At 31.1% G+C, this 19,662-nt stretch overlaps 2 protein-coding genes across 2 annotated transcripts; both read left to right on the top strand.

The window, feature by feature from the left end:
- The first annotated feature begins 400 nt into the window (after positions 1 to 400).
- Positions 401 to 2,341, top strand: LOC113873278 (geraniol 8-hydroxylase-like). Its single transcript, XM_027511330.1, has 3 exons — positions 401 to 462; positions 607 to 1,524; positions 1,618 to 2,341. The coding sequence occupies exons 2-3, from the start codon at positions 643 to 645 to the stop codon at positions 2,212 to 2,214; spliced, it is 1,479 nt and encodes a 492-aa protein (XP_027367131.1). The 5' UTR covers positions 401 to 462; positions 607 to 642; the 3' UTR covers positions 2,215 to 2,341.
- Positions 2,342 to 8,454: 6,113 nt separating this feature from the next.
- Positions 8,455 to 9,370, top strand: LOC113872375 (putative bark agglutinin LECRPA3). Its single transcript, XM_027509883.1, has one exon. It carries the CDS (start codon positions 8,468 to 8,470, stop codon positions 9,284 to 9,286), a length of 819 nt encoding a protein of 272 aa, XP_027365684.1. The 5' UTR covers positions 8,455 to 8,467; the 3' UTR covers positions 9,287 to 9,370.
- The last annotated feature ends 10,292 nt before the right edge of the window (positions 9,371 to 19,662 follow it).

Raw genomic sequence — 19,662 nt, 5'->3', positions numbered from 1 at the left:
ATAAAATAACCCAAAAGTCATACAAACACGTTATCAAAGGGATCAACATCACAGTCACACTCTAAACACATACACATGCAGCACCACAAATGCATGCTTCCATGAGTAGAATGACAAGTAAAACCGCGACATGACATGGCCCAGAGTGAAAGAGCGCAGACGCTTCAAATTTTTGTTTGGATCCGAAAAAACGCGTTACACATAAACATCACTTGGAAGTCTAAATAAAACGACAAGAGGGGAAGTGCAGTGAGGGCTTTATTGAATGTTGATTTTTGGCATAGAAAACGTGATTTTAATGCTGAAAATAAATTAACACTCTTTAGTAGCTTAATCATTTGTTCTAGACGCTGGACTGGACTCTATAAAAGGAGGGGAAGAAGGGAGCATGAGGTATAAGTCCTCAGTATCATCTCATCTGCTCTACCTATAATTTGTAGTTTCTCATATCACTCTCGAGAGGTATATATTAATTAATAATCCGTTTGCTGATCTGCTCTGAATTATATGTGTGTGTGTGTGTGTGTTGATTCAATTAAATCAAATTAAAGATGTTAAATAATTAGTACGTTCCTAACCCATTTCATTAATTTGTCTTTGTTACAGCTAGCTAGCTTGAAGAATAATCGATATTCAAAGACGATGGATATTGGTGCAAGTAGTATATTGATGGTGGCGTTGGCATGCGTCGTGATGTATGTTGTTGTGGGTTCACTGCAAGCAAGAAGCAATAAGCTTCCACCGGGACCTTCCCTTGTAACCATAATGAGAAACTCTTTCGAGTTGTACCAAAAGCCACAACAGACAATGGCTAAGCTTGCAAAGTTGTATGGGCCAATAATGCGTTTGAAGATAGGGCAAGCAACGACCATTATAATCTCTTCAGCAAATGCGGCAAAAGAGATCCTCCACACCCACGATGCGTTATTCTCAGACAGAACAAATCCTGATATAACAACAGCTTACAACCACAACAACTATAGCCTTGTGTTTCTCCCATATTCCCCCTTATGGCAAGAACTGAGGAAAATATGCCATGGCAACTTGTTCTCCAAAAAGACCCTTGACGCAAGCCAAGACCTTAGGCGCAAGAAACTTCAAGGACTCCTCAATGATATCCGTGAAAGCAGCCTTAAGGGTGAAGCAGTGGATGTTGGAAGAGCTGCTTTCATGACTTGCATTAACTTTCTATCCTACACTTTTGTCTCTCAGGATTTCGTTGAGTCTCTAGGGAACGAGGAGTACAAGCACGTTGTGGGAACTCTCTTGAAAGCAACTGGGACACCTAACTTGGTGGATTATCTACCAATGTTGAGGATGTTTGACCCACAAGGCATTAGAAGGCACACCACTAATTACATTGACAAGTTGTTCCACATCTTGGACCCCATAATTGACGAAAGGATTAAGCTCAGAAATGGGAAGCACTATGTCACAAACAACGACATGTTAGACATCTTGCTTCAAATTTCTGAAGGGGATAGCCAGAAGATGACTAGGAAACAGATCAAGCATTTATTCCTGGTATGTATATGTGCGTGCATGTTTTCTTCTCTAGCTCTCTCTTTGTGATCCATGCATGTGACTAATGAATAAATGTAATTAATTAATTAATAGGATCTTCTTGTTGCGGGGACTGATACAACAGCATATGGATTAGAAAGGACAATGACCGAACTAATCCACAACCCGGAGGCAATGGCAAAGGCCAAAAAGGAGTTGGAGGAAACGGTTGGAATAGGTAATCCGGTTGAGGAATCAGACATCGGAAGACTTCCATATTTGCAAGCAGTGATAAAAGAGAGTTTGCGTTTACATCCACCAGCACCACTTTTGCTCCCTAGGAGAGCCAAGATAGATGTGCAAGTGTGCGGCTACACAATCCCAAAGGGTTCCCAAGTCCTTATCAATGAGTGGGCTATTGGTAGGAACCCAAACATATGGGATAATGCACATGTTTTTTCACCCGAAAGGTTCTTGGGTTCCGACATTGACGTCAAAGGTCACAATTTTCAGCTCACCCCATTTGGCAGTGGTCGTCGTATATGCCCTGGCTCCCCTCTTGCTATTAGAATGTTGCATTTGATGTTGGGTTCATTGATAAACTCTTTTGATTGGAAGCTTGAAAACAATCTCCATCCAAAAGACATGCACTTGGATCAACCCCTCCGAGCTATTCCACTCTTGGTCAACGACACTTCAAACCCTAGATAATAATATTGTCTTTTTTCTTTTTTTTTTTTTATCCCTCTTTATTACAGCTTAGCTACTAGCTAGCTAGATTCAGCACTACCTCTGTACCTTGATTTACATTTATAAAAATTAACGATAATTAATCTGCTCTTTTCCTCTCTCTTACCATCTTTCAACTACATTAAAGTCCCATCGACCATTATTTTCTTTTTGATATTGTCATCGTTCAAAATAATTGTATAGTTAATGAATCATTAGAAAGGGACCTTCTCACTTGGATAAGAATCCCTTGGCATCCCTTCTCCTGAAGTGGTCCATATCCTTTGTCAATGTGCATATTACGTGTTACCCCATCCCTTTTAATAATCTACACACATACTATTTATTTTGTTTAAATTATATATGGTTGGTTTTTAATCCTAATTTTATCCACTAATATAGCAATTTTATTATTGTTAATAAAAAATTACTGTGATTACTATTTTTATCACTGTTATTATAATTAGTGCCGTTAAATTAATATCATATTTTTTTAATAAAATATGACTATTTAGAATTTGAAATAGACTTTTACTTTTCCACAAAGTTAATTTTTCTTTTAAAAATTCGCATATTCATTGCAATTTGCGCTTATCTTGAATTAACTATATATGAAAATTCTTATAAATATGACTCAGTTGATATATGGTTTAATCACTTAATTTAGATTCGCTTGAGAAGTTGAAGTAAAATGTTCAAACCTCATGACTAAAGTTTTGAGTGGTAAGTTTAGAAGATGCTCGTACAGGTCTGTTAATACTAATTTTGACAAATTTACTTAACCTTTAATTTTTTTATTTATTTTTCTCTTGGAAAAATAGTTTAAGTGTTTCTGATGTTATCTATAATTTAACATAATATATTTTAGAAACATACATTTACAGTATATAATACTATTTTTTTATTAAAATAATTTCTTTGAAGTATATTATAAAATCTTTATTATTTATTATTTTTTCATTTTAAATATTACGATTCATTCATACATTTTAATTATGTCTTTAGGAATGATTTCGATACTATGTTGTTCAATGTTTAGAAACCCAAGCATAAAATAATCTTTCCAAAGCCTAGTACTAAGACCATTTCCTAAAAGTTAGAAAAATCCTTTATTTAAGTTAGTCTAGAGATTGGGTTTGTCTTTTCAAGTTAGAAAACATAATTTAATTTTGTTTAAATTTCTGTGAAGGATATTAGTTGAAAATTTGTATTTAGCATTTAGAATCTACAGTGATAGTGAATTAGGACAACTCAAAAATTTCCAACCTACCTTAATCATATAGAGATAATTGGAAGAAGAAGAAATTTCATTCAATTATCAAGAATTTTGCTAAAAATTTTATAGTTTACATTACATAGAAAGATAGGCCTAAAGTAAGTAACCATTTCAGAATTAACAATTTTAGTAACTAGGGTTAAAATAGTTTAATTCACGTGCACTTTCTATTTTGTTAGGCTTTGTTAGAACAACTTTAATGAAATTTAAAAGATAATTTTTTAACAAATTCTATTAAGATTTGAAGAAAAGAGCATGAAAACCATCAATAGAGATATATGTTTTAATCTCATCAAAACATATATCTCTAGTTAAGCTAATCTATATAGGCAATATCAATTAAAGGATAGGAAATTGGAGAATCTAACAAATTTATGTAAATCTTATCATTAGTTAAAAGAGTTTTGAAATAGTTGTATTTTATTTTGGCTATAAACTCAATTGTTGTCCCAATGTTTTAAAGCTTCAATTCTGTTGACTTCCCTACACATACTAGTTTTATGATGAAATGCTTTTTGTTTTTGTCCCCCAAACAACAGCCATTTGCTTTTGCCTATTGGAACCGATAAATTTCTTCTTAATCTAAAATTTGTTCATATTCTTGCCAAAGTTTAATGATTAACTTATGCAAAAACTAGTTATTTCCTAAGACAATTTTCTTTTTAATTCTCTCAATTTTGTTAAAAGTTCTTCTTTTACAGTAAAATTCCTAAGAGTTTCTTTGTTCCACTTACTATACTATATTTAAAATTTTCAAGATATTAGACCATTCACCCTTAGAAGTCCAACTACTTTTGACTTCGTTAGAGAAGTCAAGATGACTTATTTAAAGGACAAGAAATTTAAAGTAACTACAGCTTCGATATTTAAAATCAGGGTGTCTAAGTTTCAGCCATAGTGCATTGTGGTCAAATTTACTAGAAATATGGATAAAAGAATAGTTACAAAGAATATTTCTGAGCTTATGACTAACTACTATTATGTTTGGAAGCTCTCTATCAAGTGTAGGGGACATCTTTAAAGCTAAATCTAGAAGTTACAAGGAACATATCCCTTCAGCATATCATGCATATTGTGTGCAACACATTGTGTCATTGTATCAAAATTTGTTGTAAAATTTAAGAACAGAGGTGCAAAGCGATTGCTAATGAATATTATCATGTGACTCTAATTTTTATACTTAATTTCAAAATTTTCTCATCTTCAAATGACAAATTTTTCTTTATTTATAATAGACTTATTTCTAATCAACTTTAATTATGCATTATAAAGTTAATTATAATCGATTTCTTTCTAAAACATATTCATGTGTGAGTGAATGTTAATTTAAATTGACTCGTATAAACAAATTTTGAAATAATAATGAAAGTTGAATTAAATTATTTTTTATATAAAAAATTTAAAATAAAATAAAAGTCAATTTAAATAAACTTCTGTGTAAAAAATTTTGAAAGCAAAATAAAAGTTGATTTAAATTGATTTCTGTGTAAAAAATTTCAAAAGCAAAATAAAAGTCAATTTAAATCGACTTCTATGTAAAAAATTAAATCTATAATAGAAGTCGATTTAAATCGATTTTTGTGTAAAATTTTTTAAAATAAAAGCAAAAATTGATTTAAATTGATTTTTGTTGTATGTACTTTTAGGATATTTACGTAATTTTTTTAAGGATATTTAAAAGTAATAATTTTTTTAATTTATTTGTGTAAAAAAGCCTAATTTAAACTTCAAAAGTTTTCACATTTTCTTTAGTTTTATTTGATATAAAATAGCATATGTTATTAATAATATAATATTTTTAAAAATTTAAAAATATTCATATAATATCTTTTAATTATTTATTTTTAAAAAATTAATAATGCATATGTGGTTCTAAGAAAATTACTAATTTTAACTTTAAAAAATGTATCAGAAAAAATTTAAGCACGTTTAATATTTTAGAAACGTGTTTGAATCGCTTTTAACTTATTATATAAATGCAAATGGACCTAAAGCCTTGGTACCCATATTATTTTGAAATCTTGATAGTTACACCATTCTACTTATAGGACAAAATTCAAAGTTTCAATAAACACTTCTACCTGTATAATTAATAATATTCACGTGATAAGAGTCTTATTCTTTATTTGTGATATATATATATATATAAATTTTTTCACTTTCATTTAACTTACATTTAACATGTTATAATTTATTACTTTACTTGATATTAAATATAAGTTAAATGAGAGACTTAAATTAAGTCTAAGAATTTTTAGACTTAGAGTAAGAAGGTCGTGCCGCTATATATATATATAAATATAATATTTCATAAATTTTAACTTTTTATGTATTTTAAAAGTTTATAAAAAATGGCCTTTTTAGTCCTGTTTAATATTAAAAAAATATATAAACTTTTAATATATTAAAAATGAATGGGTCACAAATGTACTTTTTTTTCTTTATATTTTACAAATAAGAAACAAGGCACTAAAATAAATACGTATTCAAGGTCTTGAAGATAAAAAAAAAATTATTTTTAAAAAATAAAAATAGAAAAATATATTGTGTCCTTTCTTTTGCCTAATAAGATGATCATGTCAGAAAATTCAAAATTATGAAATAATGCTTATAAATATTTTTCATAGAATAAATAACATTTGAAAAAATTTAACTCGTCAAACTAATCTTAACTAATCTTAAACTATAGATTTAAGAAATAAAAAATTTAAGATATTTTTATAAATGTAAAAATAAATATTTATAAATAATATAAAAAATTATATAAATTAATAAAAATATTAATAATAACTTTAATCTCTAAAATATAGAATAGAATTAACAAAGGTAACAAAGGTATTGATGAAAAGTAAAATCGTTGCATAAAAAAAATTACAGTTCACATATTATTTCTAATCAATTTTAATTTAAAATATACTTGTATGAAAAAAAATTAACTTCACTTACGATTTATTTTTTGAGTATTAGGCTATAAAAAAGTAGCTCCACTAATTTTTTTTTTCTAGTAAACGGAGCTAAGATACTTAAAGACAACAAAGACTTAAAGAACACATCTAGGATACCATGAACCTAAAGCATACAGATTTAAGAAAGAATATAAGAAAGGGAGAGCTTCATCAAAGCAATAAAAAGACATTCCACAACTAACTCCAACTTTAGCAAACTAATTAGTACATTGATTGGCTTCTCTAAGAACATGACTGAATCTAATAAAGTGGATACTTTCTAACAAGATCTTAATCTCCCTAATTATATAAAACAGAAGGTGATTACAATTAGAAAAATTAATAACAAGGGAGATAGTCTCCTTTGAATCACTCTCAATTCAGACTATCTGAAAGTTCTTTGGGACAACAAGCTTTTCTCCAAAAAATTTTCCAAAGTTCAGCCGGAAGAGGAAGATAAGGATCTAAGGCACCATAAAATCCAGCAAAGAATCTACCATGCCTGTCACGAATAAAGTCATCACATCCAGCAAACCCATCACTTAATATAAAAGTATTTGGTTCTATAATATAAAAATAGATATATAAAATATTAAACTTAAATATTTAAATTATTTAATATTTTTTTTATAAAATATAAAATTAATCAATCTAACTATTGAATTATCTTATATTATTTTTTAATTATATATATTAAATTTTATATAATTTAAACATTTATATAATTTTATGTTTATTTATTTTACACCATTTAATAATATTTTATGAAATATAAAATTGATCAATTCAACTATTTAATCATCTTATATCATTTTTGTGATAATGTATATTAAATTTTATAAAATTTGAATATTTATAAATATGTTATTTATAAATTAATATTGCTTATCTTTTAAAATATATTACCCATTAAAATAAAGTATTACAATAAAAGTGCTTGTTAATTTTTTTAGAGAGAGAGTCAAATTAGTTAATACCATGTGTCAAACTTATTTACATTTTATAAAATTTAATTAAGTGAGATAAAAATTATAAAAATAGTATTAATAATATTTTTTTAGTAAAAAAATAGTTTAAAGGTTTTTTTATAAAATAAAATAATATTATAAAATATTTTTTATTTTAAATATTTATTAAATTAATAAAATATGACAAATTTTATCTATCATGTGGCCTTGTCATGTCATTCGGTTAGTTTAAATTTTATCATGTCCAAAAAAATAATTAAAAATAAAATAATGTGACAGTATAAAATGATATATTTGCTTTAGTTTAAATTTAATTTATCATTATATTAAAATGATATTTTTTTAAAAATTTAATATCTGCTTTTAAACATGACTTATATTTTGAATATAAAATTTATACGTCCTAATAAAAGTTTACTCCTCCTATTTTTTTAAAATATTTTATTTCATTTTTTTAAATAATAATTTTATAATTTTAAAATAAAATTATTTTTTAATTTTATCCTTAAAATAATTGTTATCTTGTGCTCTTTATAAGGCATGCTTTGTATTGGTTTTTACTTAATTTCTTTCTCTCTTTTTTATCTGCTTTTCTTTCTTTGATGGTCTCGGTAATCATCTTTTATATATACAAATTCTAAAAAAAAAAAATTAAAGATTTTGATTAAATAGAAATACTTTTTATAAGTTATTTTTTATTATGTTGGGTACTAATTTTTTGCAATATTTTTTAATTCAATATTAATTTAAATTTACTTTTTATTTTAATTTTTTATTGTACAAATAAATTCTAAAATAAGTATAATTTTTTATAATATTTTTAATAAAAATAAGATGATTAAATTCATTTCTTAGTTTTTGTTAGTTTTAAAATAACTATTTTTGAAAGACGGCCGGAGACTGAGAGAACTAATTTTAACTTTTAACCAAAGCTCTATGAACTTAGTACATCTTTATGAACATAGCAAGTCGAACTCATTATGTGTATAAATAAACATAGTGAACCCAGCTACTACCCTCGTTCACAAGTATCAAAAACTAGTACCATGGCTACCCAGAAATCATTTTCTCTACTCTTAGTCACATTCACAACTTTGCATCTTTTGTTAGCAAGAAATGTGAACTCCGCAAAAGTCCTTTCCTTCAATTTCACCAAATTCACCACAGGCTCATCAAGCATAACCCTCCAAGGCAATGCCGAGATTTTAGCCAATGGGGTGTTGGCACTGACCAGCCATACAAATTCTGCCACAAACGTAGGATGTGCCTTGTACACAACACCAGTTACCATATGGGACGAAACCACTGGCAACGTTGCAAGCTGTGTGAGTTCCATCTCTTTGGTCTTACGTGACATCCAAGGTTTTATGGAAGCTGATGGAGTTGTCTTCTTTCTTGCTCCTTCAGACACTGTCATTCCCAACAATTCATCTGGTGGTAAACTCGGAATTGTCGATCACGGCTACGCTTTCAATAATTTCGTGGGTGTAGAGCTTGATAATTGTGTTAATGATTGGGATCCTAATTATCCGCATATTGGAATTGATGTCAACTCTTTAATTTCGTTGAAGACCGTAAAATTCAATAGGGTGAGTGGATCTTTGGTCAAAGTTAGCATAATCTATGACTCTCTTTCTAAGACGTTGAGTGTTTCCGTGACTTACGAAAACAATCGAATTGCTACCGTTTCTCAAGTGGTGGATTTGAAAGCTGTGCTCCCCTCAAGGGTAAGGGTTGGTCTATCTGCTTCCACGTCATCTGGTGGCGCTCAATTACACGATATTCATTCATGGTCTTTCACTTCCAACTTAGAGACAACTGTCAGCAGTGTCATGGAGAATGTGAATATTGCTAGCTATGCATAATTTGGTCTACTTGTATTGTATGTGTCTAGTGTCTACATTTTGCCCACTAGTATTTCTAAATAAAGACCATGCGAGCCTTGTTTATATATGTGCCACTTGAATTGAAGTTTTGGTTAATTAACTCGTGTAATGATTGATAAATATGTTTATAGATTCATTCAATCTAGTAAAAATTAAATAACAAATGGTGAATAGGATTAAAATAGAAAAGCATTTTATTAGAACTAATGTATTTATTTCACCTCTCTCGACTGGATGAGGAACGGTAATCATGGTCTGGCAAATATCATAGCGTTGATGCAGAAGGGGAAGATTTTTGGTCATACAGTCACGATATTGCAGAAATAATAAGAAATTTTGCAGTTTAGTATCGTAAGGACTTAAATGATGGGCATGCAACGCCAATTGTAGGTGTTTCTGAAAAAACACTGCTCATCAAGAACTCACGTACGGGAGAACGTGAGATTTGAGGAAAATCGTGTTTATTTTCATTAGAGGGTCACTTGACCATATATATTTTAACTTCAAATTAATCCGATCTATTAAATTAAATTTAAAGCAACAATAATTATTATTATTATTGTTATTATGTGTTTTCATTCTATATGTATACAGGGATATGATCTTTTCATACTAATGTAAGTCTAAATATTCTTACATTCAATTTGAACTTTTTATTTAACTTACATTTAACGAGTTATAATTTCTTATTTTGCTAACCGTTAAATATAAGTTAAATAAAAAGTTCAGATTAAATGTAAGTTTTTAAATTTACACTAGTATGTAAAAATTAATATATATATATATATATATATATATATATATATTCATTCTTGATTAGACTGGTTTAGTTCAAGATAAAAAACCTTAAATACAATAAATTATTGCTTAAGGTAGTGTTTACCAGGAGTGACATAAGATATGTTAAGTATAGGAAATGAATAATAATAATACTGTTCTACAGATTACAAGATAAGATTTAGACTTGCGTAACAATATGATATTCTATCTATAGTTCAAAACAAATGCAATTCAAAATAATAGCATTATATCAGTGGAATTAATAGCAAACAAATAATCATGAAATTCCTTGATTATAGAATATTAGTTGGCTAGTCTAACATGCTCCACAAGATTGAGGTTATGTTGTGCAACACCAATCTTGGTTTGTAATTGTTAATGGTGAGCCTTTGATAGTGGCTTGGTGAGACAGTCTTCGAGTTGGATAGTTGTACAAGCATAATGAACGTTGAGTTTTTCTTGTTGAACGAAGTCTCACACAAAGTGAATGTCAATTGATATATACTTAGATTATCAAATAAAATTAATAGAGCTTGTGAGGGCATAATGCCTAAGTTATCTTGTAGAGAGTGGATCTATGATAGTTTTGTTGCAGAATTTGCGAGGGCTCTATATTCAACCTCTGTGGAAGATCTCACAACAACTCTACTTGGAGGATTTCCAAGAAATCAACTTGGAACCATAGTATACAAGTTTGACAGAGGTAAAGGTAGATGTGAAATCATCTTTGTTGCTAACCCAATCAAGATCATTCATTGTATGCAATGAGGGGGGAGGACTTTGGTTTTTGAAACTTTAAACCATCTAAGATAGTACCTTTAAAATATCGTAGAAGCCTTTTTAATGTTGTTATGTGTGTGGCAGTGGGGTGGGCGTTGCATGAATTAGGCTAGCTTGTTAACAAAGAAGGCAATATTAGGCCTTATCATGAACAAGCACTAGAAGTTGCCAATTGTACTCTTGTAGAAGGCGATGTCAGTGCTCGTAGAACCATCATCCTTGTACAAGGGCGTGCTGGTTGACATTGGAGTGAGGATAAGCTTGACTTCATTCATTTTGGTTCTTTCAACGAGGTCAATAATGTATTTATGTTGATTAAAGAGTTACTTATAATAATTATATTATTGGCATACACAAATGTGTATAGAATGAGGCTTCCAAATTTGAGAATGAACAGAGAGGAGTCACATTGCTAGTTAGCAAACCCATAGTTACATAATCAGTTATGCAAGGTTTGGAACTAAGCCTAGGCTTGCTTGAGATCATAAATGGACTTTTTTTATTTGACAAATATGGTGAGACTTTTTAGAATGAATGAAGCCTAGAGCTTACATGTAGACCTCTTTGCTTAAAGAACCATGCAAAAAGGTATTATTCATGTCAAGTTGAAGAAGTGATCAATTATGTTTAGTGCTAAGAAAAGGATTAATCTTACCATTGTTGGTTTAACAATTAGATTGAATTGAATGTCTAAGTGTAATCACTACTAGAAAAGCGCTATTTACAGATGGATTTTACAAATGGATTTATAGACAGGTTTGTGGATTATTATTTTTTGTTTATTTTCTAAAAAATCTGTCTGTAATACAGACAAATTTTAATCCGTTTGTAAAACTCGTCTGTAGTTTGCCCGCCATTTGGCGCGAAATTGTATAGATAGGAATTACAGATGGATTTTTTCGTCTGTAATTTAAAATTAGGAGGAAATTTTATAGCGGGAGTTACAGACAGATTTTTCCGTCTGTAAATGGATTTGACGAATTTACAGACAAAAAAATTCATTTGTAATTTGCCACCTGAAACGCATCATTTCATTAAACGCTTTACAGACGGATTTTTCCATCTGTATTGAGTGAAACCCATAAAACGTCGCCTCCCCCTTCCCCTTCCTCATTTTTTCATAACTCTCTCTCTCTTTAGGAGCTTAGTGTTTTGGCCTTTGCAAGTGATTGGAGCATCCATTTGAAAGATTTTTTGCATCATTGTATTCCTAGTACGATACTCTAACTTTTAATCGGTTTAGTTTTTTAATTTGTTATGTTTTTTAGAGACTTAAAATTTTTAAGATAGAGTTGTAGGATTGGAGATTGTATGACTGGGGTGAAGGGCGTAGAGGTCCTTCTCCGAACCTGATTATTGTCTGCTGTGGGATTGCTTGTGTTCATACGTGTCTATTGTAATTCACAGCAATTCATTACCAACCAAAAAGTTAGGTGTCCATGTTCTAAGTGCAAGTGTAGAAATTTTTTGGATATTGATTCAATTAGATATGATTTGTATAAGTTTGGATTTAAACATGATTATTAGATATGGGTTGAGCATGGGGAAGTAGTTAATTTGGAAAATCAAGTAGGTAATTCAAATATATTGCAATCAGGTGAGGATGTAGGTAATGTAAGTTGGGAAGAAAGTAATAGTCATTATCAAGAAATGGTTTATGATGTTGTTGGTCCTCAATTCAGAATTTTTCGTGATTTCGAACGAGAATAAGAACCTAATTGAGAGGCTGCAAAGTTTTATAATGTTTTAGAAGCAGCAAACAAGCCTTTATGGGATGAGTGTGTGCATTCAGAGTTATCTTTAGCAGTAAGAATGTTAAGCATAAAGTCAGAAGACAATCAAAGTCAGAGTTCATTTGATCAATGGGTTACATTAATTAGTTAGCTTAGTCCCCAACTTGACTCCATCCCAAAGGACTTTTACCAATCAAAAAATTAGGTTCCAAATTTGGATTAAAAGAAGTCAAAACTGATTGTTGTTTGAAAGGCTGCATGTTGTATTACAAAGATGACGTTGTTTTGACCAATTGCAAATTCTGTGGAGAGCCTAGGTGTAAACCAAGAAGAGGTGGTAGAAGTAGTACACATAAAGATGTACCACAAACTAGAAGGCATTATTTGCCTTTGATTCTTAGGCTAAAAAGGTTGTATGCGTTTATGAGTTCAGCTCCTTAGATGACGTGGCACGATGAAAATAAAAGGAGTGATGGGATAATGACTCATCCATCTCATGGTGAGGCTTGGCAACATTTTGATCAAGTGTATCCTAAGGTTGCATCTGATCCTAGAAATGTAAGGTTAGGGTTATTTGCTTATGGGTTCGCTCCAAACAATCAATTTAATAAACCATATTCTTGTTGGCCTATTGTGGTTACACCTTTTAATCTTCCTTCTGAAATGAGCGTGAAAAATCCATATTTATTCTTGACTTGTATAGTTCCTAGTCTAGAAAATCCAAAGACTAAAATTGATGTATACCTTCAACCTTTGATTGATGAGTTGAAAGAGTTATGGTGTGAGGGTGTAGTAACTTATGACCTATCAAAGAAGCAAAATTTTATCATGAAGGCAGCACTGATGTGGACGATAAATGATTTTCCTGCTTATGGAATGTTGTTTGGATGGATGACTCAAGGGAAGTTAGCATGCCCAATTTGTATGAAGGATACAAAGGCATTTACTTTAAAACATGGAGGAAAAATTTCATGGTTTGATTGCCATAGGAGATTTTTAGATATGGAACATCCTTATAGACGTCAAGCCTATAAATTTAGGAATATAACTGTTAAGAATGAGGACCCCCCCCGGTCCGTTTAAATGGTCATAAAGTATGGGATAGAGTTAGACACTTGTCAAAAATAACAGAAGTAGGAAAATCCATTAGGTTTCCTGGTTATGGGATGACACATAATTAGACCAAACAAAGTATATTCTGGGAACTCCCATATTGGAAGGATAACTTAGTTCGTCATTGTTTAGATGTGATGCATGTGAAAAAAAATGTATTTGACAGTATCATGAATATTGTAATGGACACTGATCGAACTAAAGATAATGTAAAGGCAAGGCAAGATTTAGAAGAATATTGTAGGCGTCCAAAATTGAGATTAAAACAACTTGCAGATGGTCGATAGTCAAAGCCAAAAGCAAGTTACACTCTGACTTTACCACAAAGACAAGATGTGTGTAAGTGGGTGAAGGACTTAAAAATGCCTGACAATTACGCTTCAAACCTCGGTCGTTGTGTGAATGTTGAACAAGGAAGATTTTTTGGGATGAAAAGTCATGATTGCCACATATTCATGAAGTGTCTTCTACCTGCTGCATTTAGGAAACTACCAGACCATGTTTGGAAGCCATTGAGTTAAGTGAGTACTTTAGGGACCTGTGTTCACTTGCTCTTAGGGTTGAAGATCTATTAGTTATGGAGAAAAATATTCCTGTGATTTTGTGCAAATTAGAGAGAATACTTCCTCTTGATTTCTTTGACTCCATGAAGCACTTGCCTATATACTTAGCATATGAAGCACATGTATGTGGACCAGTACAATACAGGTGGATGTATCCGTTTGAACGAGAAATTGGAGGGTTCAAAAGGACTGTGAAAAATAGAGCTCAAGTGGAAGGATCCATATGCCAGGCATATATATCAAAGGAAACATCAAATTTTTGCACATACTATTTTGAACCTCATGTTCAATCTAGGAGAACTCGGGTTGGTCGAAATGATGATGGAGGAGAAAGTAGTAATGAGCCAACTCTATCTATATTCAACCAACCAGGACGTGTACCTGGAAAATGCAAAGAACGATGGATCTTAGGTGATGAATCAGAGGCCGCACACTTGCACATCTTATTAAATTGGGATGAAGTTCAACCATTCAGAACGTAAGTGACTTATGATTGCTTTAATAAATTTTTTTGATCATGGTGATTCAAATCTAATTAATGATATTGCAATGTTTACAGATATTTTGAATAGTTATATGGTCACGAATCCCTTAATCAATTTCCATCATGGTTCAAAAGTTATGTACGTCATGAAATTTCCCTAACATTTTAGTTTATCGACTTTTGAATATTATTCTGTATTCAATCAATTGACATATTTAATGGTATGTGTAGGTGCGTGATCCTAGCAATGGTATCACAGATCTTGACCTATATAACTTGTCCAGAGGTCCAAAAAATAAAGCATTTTGTTGGCCAATTTACTTTGTTAATGGGTATAAATTCCAAACCATTGAATCATGTAAAGGGAGAAAAATAGATAATAGTAGAGTTAGTGTGAGAGGAAATTCAAGTGATGGTGACTGTGATTGGTATGAAAAACTTCATAAAATAGTTAAGCTTGAATATGCTGGTGAAACCATAAAAAGGATTGTCTTATTCAAGTGTGAATGATTTGATCCAACACGCCCAACAGGGACACGTAAACATAACCATTACAATATAATTGAGATTAACCATACCAAAAGATTTAGAGGCTTTGACCCCTTCATCATTGCACAAAATGAAAGACAAGTATATTTCTTATCTTACCTTGGCAAATGTAATAAAAGTTGGAGGATTGTAATAAAAACAAAACCAAGGGGTCTAATTGAAAATGATGAAGTAGATGATGAAGATGCATATCAAATTGATGACTCAATCCCTTCACGTGTAGTAATAGACACTATTGTCCCTCCAAATTTATCTTCTCCTTTGAATGAAATTAAAATAATTGACCCTCCTACCCAATTTTTGAGAAATAATGAATTAGATGACATGACTGAAGATGAGAAGGAAGGATTTATGGATTAACTTTCATCGACTGATGATGAAGGTAGTCTTGAACTATCAGAGTAAATGAGGTAAATTAACTAGGTTTGTCAATTTACTATGTTTCCATGATTATTTATATTGAGTTATCACAAATATTAATTATATTTTATAGCAATTATAGTATTTGTCACTAAACATATATTGTATTTGATTCAGATATGGCACGTAAAGGTAAGAAGAGTGTTACTCAGCGTCCTGATTGTGGTAACACTTCTTCACCTAGGGCTCCCACTTTGACCTCCACACCACCTATAGTGCAGACTTCCTAGGTTAGGGGACAGGAGGAATTTATCATGGTGCCCAATCCAGGGTATATTGCTCCTCCCCCTCCAGTACAACGAGTTTCACACTCTGCACTGCCTACTACACAGGCCACATAGTCACCTACTATACAGGGCACAGGAGAGGGATCCATTGCTGTCCCAGCTGTAAGTGAGCAGCAATCATCATAGACCCAGGCATCATCGAGATCGTTACAAACTTTGAGATGAGATGGGTCCACTTGATAAGTTTCCTTCAAAATATGCCAAACATTGCGTATTTTATGTGAATGTTAGTCCTGATATTTTATTTTATTGTGTTATCAGTTGGATACCACCACAGAAAGGTATCCACCAGGTCACATATACGATTAAGAAGATGTTTGATGTGTCTTGCACAAGTTTTGCAAAGGTGTCGTAGGATACAAAGATGAAATGGTTCAAAGATTGGAAGGTAATAATAGTGTATTAATTTTAACTAAGTGTAATTACATATGACTGTTTGTACCTTTTGTAATGAAATTGTATTTTTGTAGAGCAACTTCTCCATTCTCCCCAAGACGAAAAGATGATTTTCAAGACCTGGAAGAATCGCACTGCAAAGCGACTAAGACAGATATACACTGAGGCTCATCAGGTGTAACATCTTGTACTTTGATTTAAATAAAATGAGGTTTGTTAAAATATAATTGGAATAGATTTGGATAAAATTTCTATTTTAAAAAAAAATGTGAACAGTAAAACTGCCTATGAACAGTGTCGATAAACAGTAAATTTCAAAAAAATTCTATAAAAAGGGAGTTTCACATGAAATTTTCATTTCTTCACTCTTATCCAAGGTTCTCAAAGGTTCTAAGGCTATATCTCACCATTTTCTCCCATACTAAACTTCCTAAACTTAGATTTATCTTTAGATCTGTGATTCTATATCCGTTCTAAAGGATTTCAAGTTTCTCTAAGTTTGAAGTTAGATTTACCGTGTGTTTCTTTTCTTCTTCTTTTTCTTATAGATGTTCATGATATTCTTAGGAAAAACTCATTTCTAGAGTTAAATCTTTGGTTAAATCTTTGTAAAAGCTCTGTTTTGAGATAAGGGGGCTCTACTTTATCATTTTATTATGTTTATTACTTGTATTCTCATAGATCTTGTCCTGTATGTGATTATATGTGGAATAATCCTTGTTTTATGAGAAATAATCGATGGAGAGTGAGAATAATTGGCTATTTATGTGATTTTATGATGAATACATGGTGAAAATATGATATTATGTTCAAATAGGGCATGATAAGGTATATTGAGGATGGTTTATATGATTTTATGATTTTGTGATATGAAATACACGAAGAGATAGATGTTTCATGTTTGAATATATTGTGTTTCATGTAAAAATGATGTATATTGTGAATATGCCATAGTTTGATGTATATGATGAAAAGTATGTGGAAATATGATGAAAAATATGTGTGAACATGAGAAATGACATATGTGAACATGTGAATATACTTGAAAGAGTATGAGATGGAAAAGGATATGATGTAAAAAGTTACAGAGATACACTGGGGGAGTGGAAGATGGAGACAATATGAGATATCTTGGGGAAATGTGGGGTGGTGAGTAACATTCGAGATTGTGCACGAAATATTGCGTTCAAATACACCACATGGCCACACACTCGTTTCCTGACTTGACTCCTGACCATTACCTTTGCTAAGGGGTTATCTATTGCATGTGTTGTTCGTATTGCATTGGGCCATCCGACAACTATTTACATGGATGTGTAAGACCTCGGGATAGAGGCATCGGATAATTGTGGTCACAGGGAGCGGTAAGTGCGGATAAAAGTAAAAGAAATTATGAATATGTGGAATATAATATGTATTGAGATGAGAATATGCTTTATATGACACTGTGATATGTAATGCCATGATGTTTTCTTTAATCGTGATAAGATATATTTTGTGATGAATATGTGTTATGTATGAGTGGTAAAATAGAGACTCACCCTTACACAACATTTTTCAGGAGACCAGGACGAATAGTACCAGACTCACAGTGCATGGATGGATGAGAACTGCTATAGGACTTAGTTAATTTGAGTTATGTAATGGATATTTTCAGTTCTATAGTATTCTTTTGAAACAGTTGTAAAACTACTATTTCTTTTTGTGGCTGATGAAAATTTTAGGATCTTGGTTTTTCTAAAGTACTTATGAATTAATAAAATTTTACTCTATGAACCTTATATCATTTCAATGTCTTTTTTTATTATTAGAGAATTTTTGAAAGAAAATTTACTTTACCATTTAAATTTATATGAAAATTTATCATATATTAAGGAAAGAAATATAAGGTGTTACATCAGGACCCTTCTACTATTGATTGGATAGCACCTAACTTTTTTCGTGTCTTGCACGTGTATTGGGGTACGAATGAGTTTAAAAATCTCTCCGTAAAGAACAAGACAAATAGGGCATCTAATAAGGGGGGTCACTGCATATTGGTGGGTCTACAACTTTGGCTGGCACTAAAGCGAACTTAGTATGTGATTTTAAAATTCAGTTTACTCTATCTATAACTTCATATTTGAGATTGTGATTTATTTTGAATTGCAGGAAAAGTCGTTGAAGAGGCCACCTACGACTGGAGAGTTGTTTAAGGAGACACACACTCGCAAGCAAGACAAAAACCTGTGGCTTGATACACGATCTCAGGCCACATATGTAAGTCATTAATATATTGATACTATATGTTATTATTAATGATTTATTAAATAGTTCTCCAAACTAATATCTAATTATCTGAACTGAACTTTAGGATGATTATGTTCAAAGGCTTGAGGAGACATCTTCTCAGGATCCAGAGTCAGTAGATGAGGATGCTATGTAGTCACAGACAGTGGGTAGCCTTTATAAAGGTCGCATTTATGGCATGGGGGCTGCTTTGCAGACTCCATGATGAAGACTTAGATTTTATTTTTAAATGTATTTATTTGGATGCTTTTGTCTTACTTTGTAATAACATTTAAATTTTATATTTTATAAATCATTTTTAAATGTTTAGATGCCTAATTTATAGTTGTTATTATGTTTATAAATTGTGATAATTAGGAACAGTCAGAAATAACTACCTATATAAACAAAAAATACTAATAATAGTAAAATATATTACAGACGGATTTTTTCTTCTGTAATGTACAGACAAATTTTTCCGTCTATGAGTTACAGACGGATTTCACAATCCGTCTGTAATTTTTACCGACGACAATATCACAGACGGTTTTTGTCCGTCTCCAAATCCGTCTGTAATTTTCTGCAAATCTATCTGTATATACAAACTTTTTGGTAGTGAATCTAACCTCAGTCGTTGATGAAATCTCTTGACTACTAGTTTGGCCTTGTACCTGTTAATGTCACTATTAGCTTTTTACTTGATGTTATATACCTATTTAAAGCCTATGGCATTTGCACTTAGAGGCCGAGGTACGGGGTCCCCTATACCTTCATGGATTAAAGTATATCTTCGATGGACAAGTGTATCCATCAAAAAATAATATGAAATTCTAAAATAAGTTTTCAAAATATCGTCCTACAATGATTGTTTTAATTACTAAGAATTTCTTAATTTAATTGTTTGGGCTTAAAGGATGCGAAATTAAATAAAAGCAAGAATTCAACTATAAAATCAATTATAAAATTTAGAACAAATAATACA

Source organism: Abrus precatorius, unplaced genomic scaffold (assembly GCF_003935025.1).
Source record: "Abrus precatorius isolate BTA unplaced genomic scaffold, Abrus_2018 Scaffold7, whole genome shotgun sequence".
Lineage (NCBI taxonomy): Eukaryota > Viridiplantae > Streptophyta > Magnoliopsida > Fabales > Fabaceae > Abrus > Abrus precatorius.
This window is presented reverse-complemented; position numbering and strand designations above follow the sequence as displayed.

Excerpts from the sequence above, each read along its gene's own strand:
- LOC113872375 (XM_027509883.1), top strand. The coding sequence starts at position 8,468 with ATGGCTACCCAGAAATCATTTTCTCTACTCTTAGTCACATTCACAACT.
- LOC113873278 (XM_027511330.1), top strand. The coding sequence starts at position 643 with ATGGATATTGGTGCAAGTAGTATATTGATGGTGGCGTTGGCATGCGTC. Across the intron at positions 1,525-1,617 it reads AGATCAAGCATTTATTCCTG|GATCTTCTTGTTGCGGGGAC; the intron begins GTATGTATATGT and ends ATTAATTAATAG.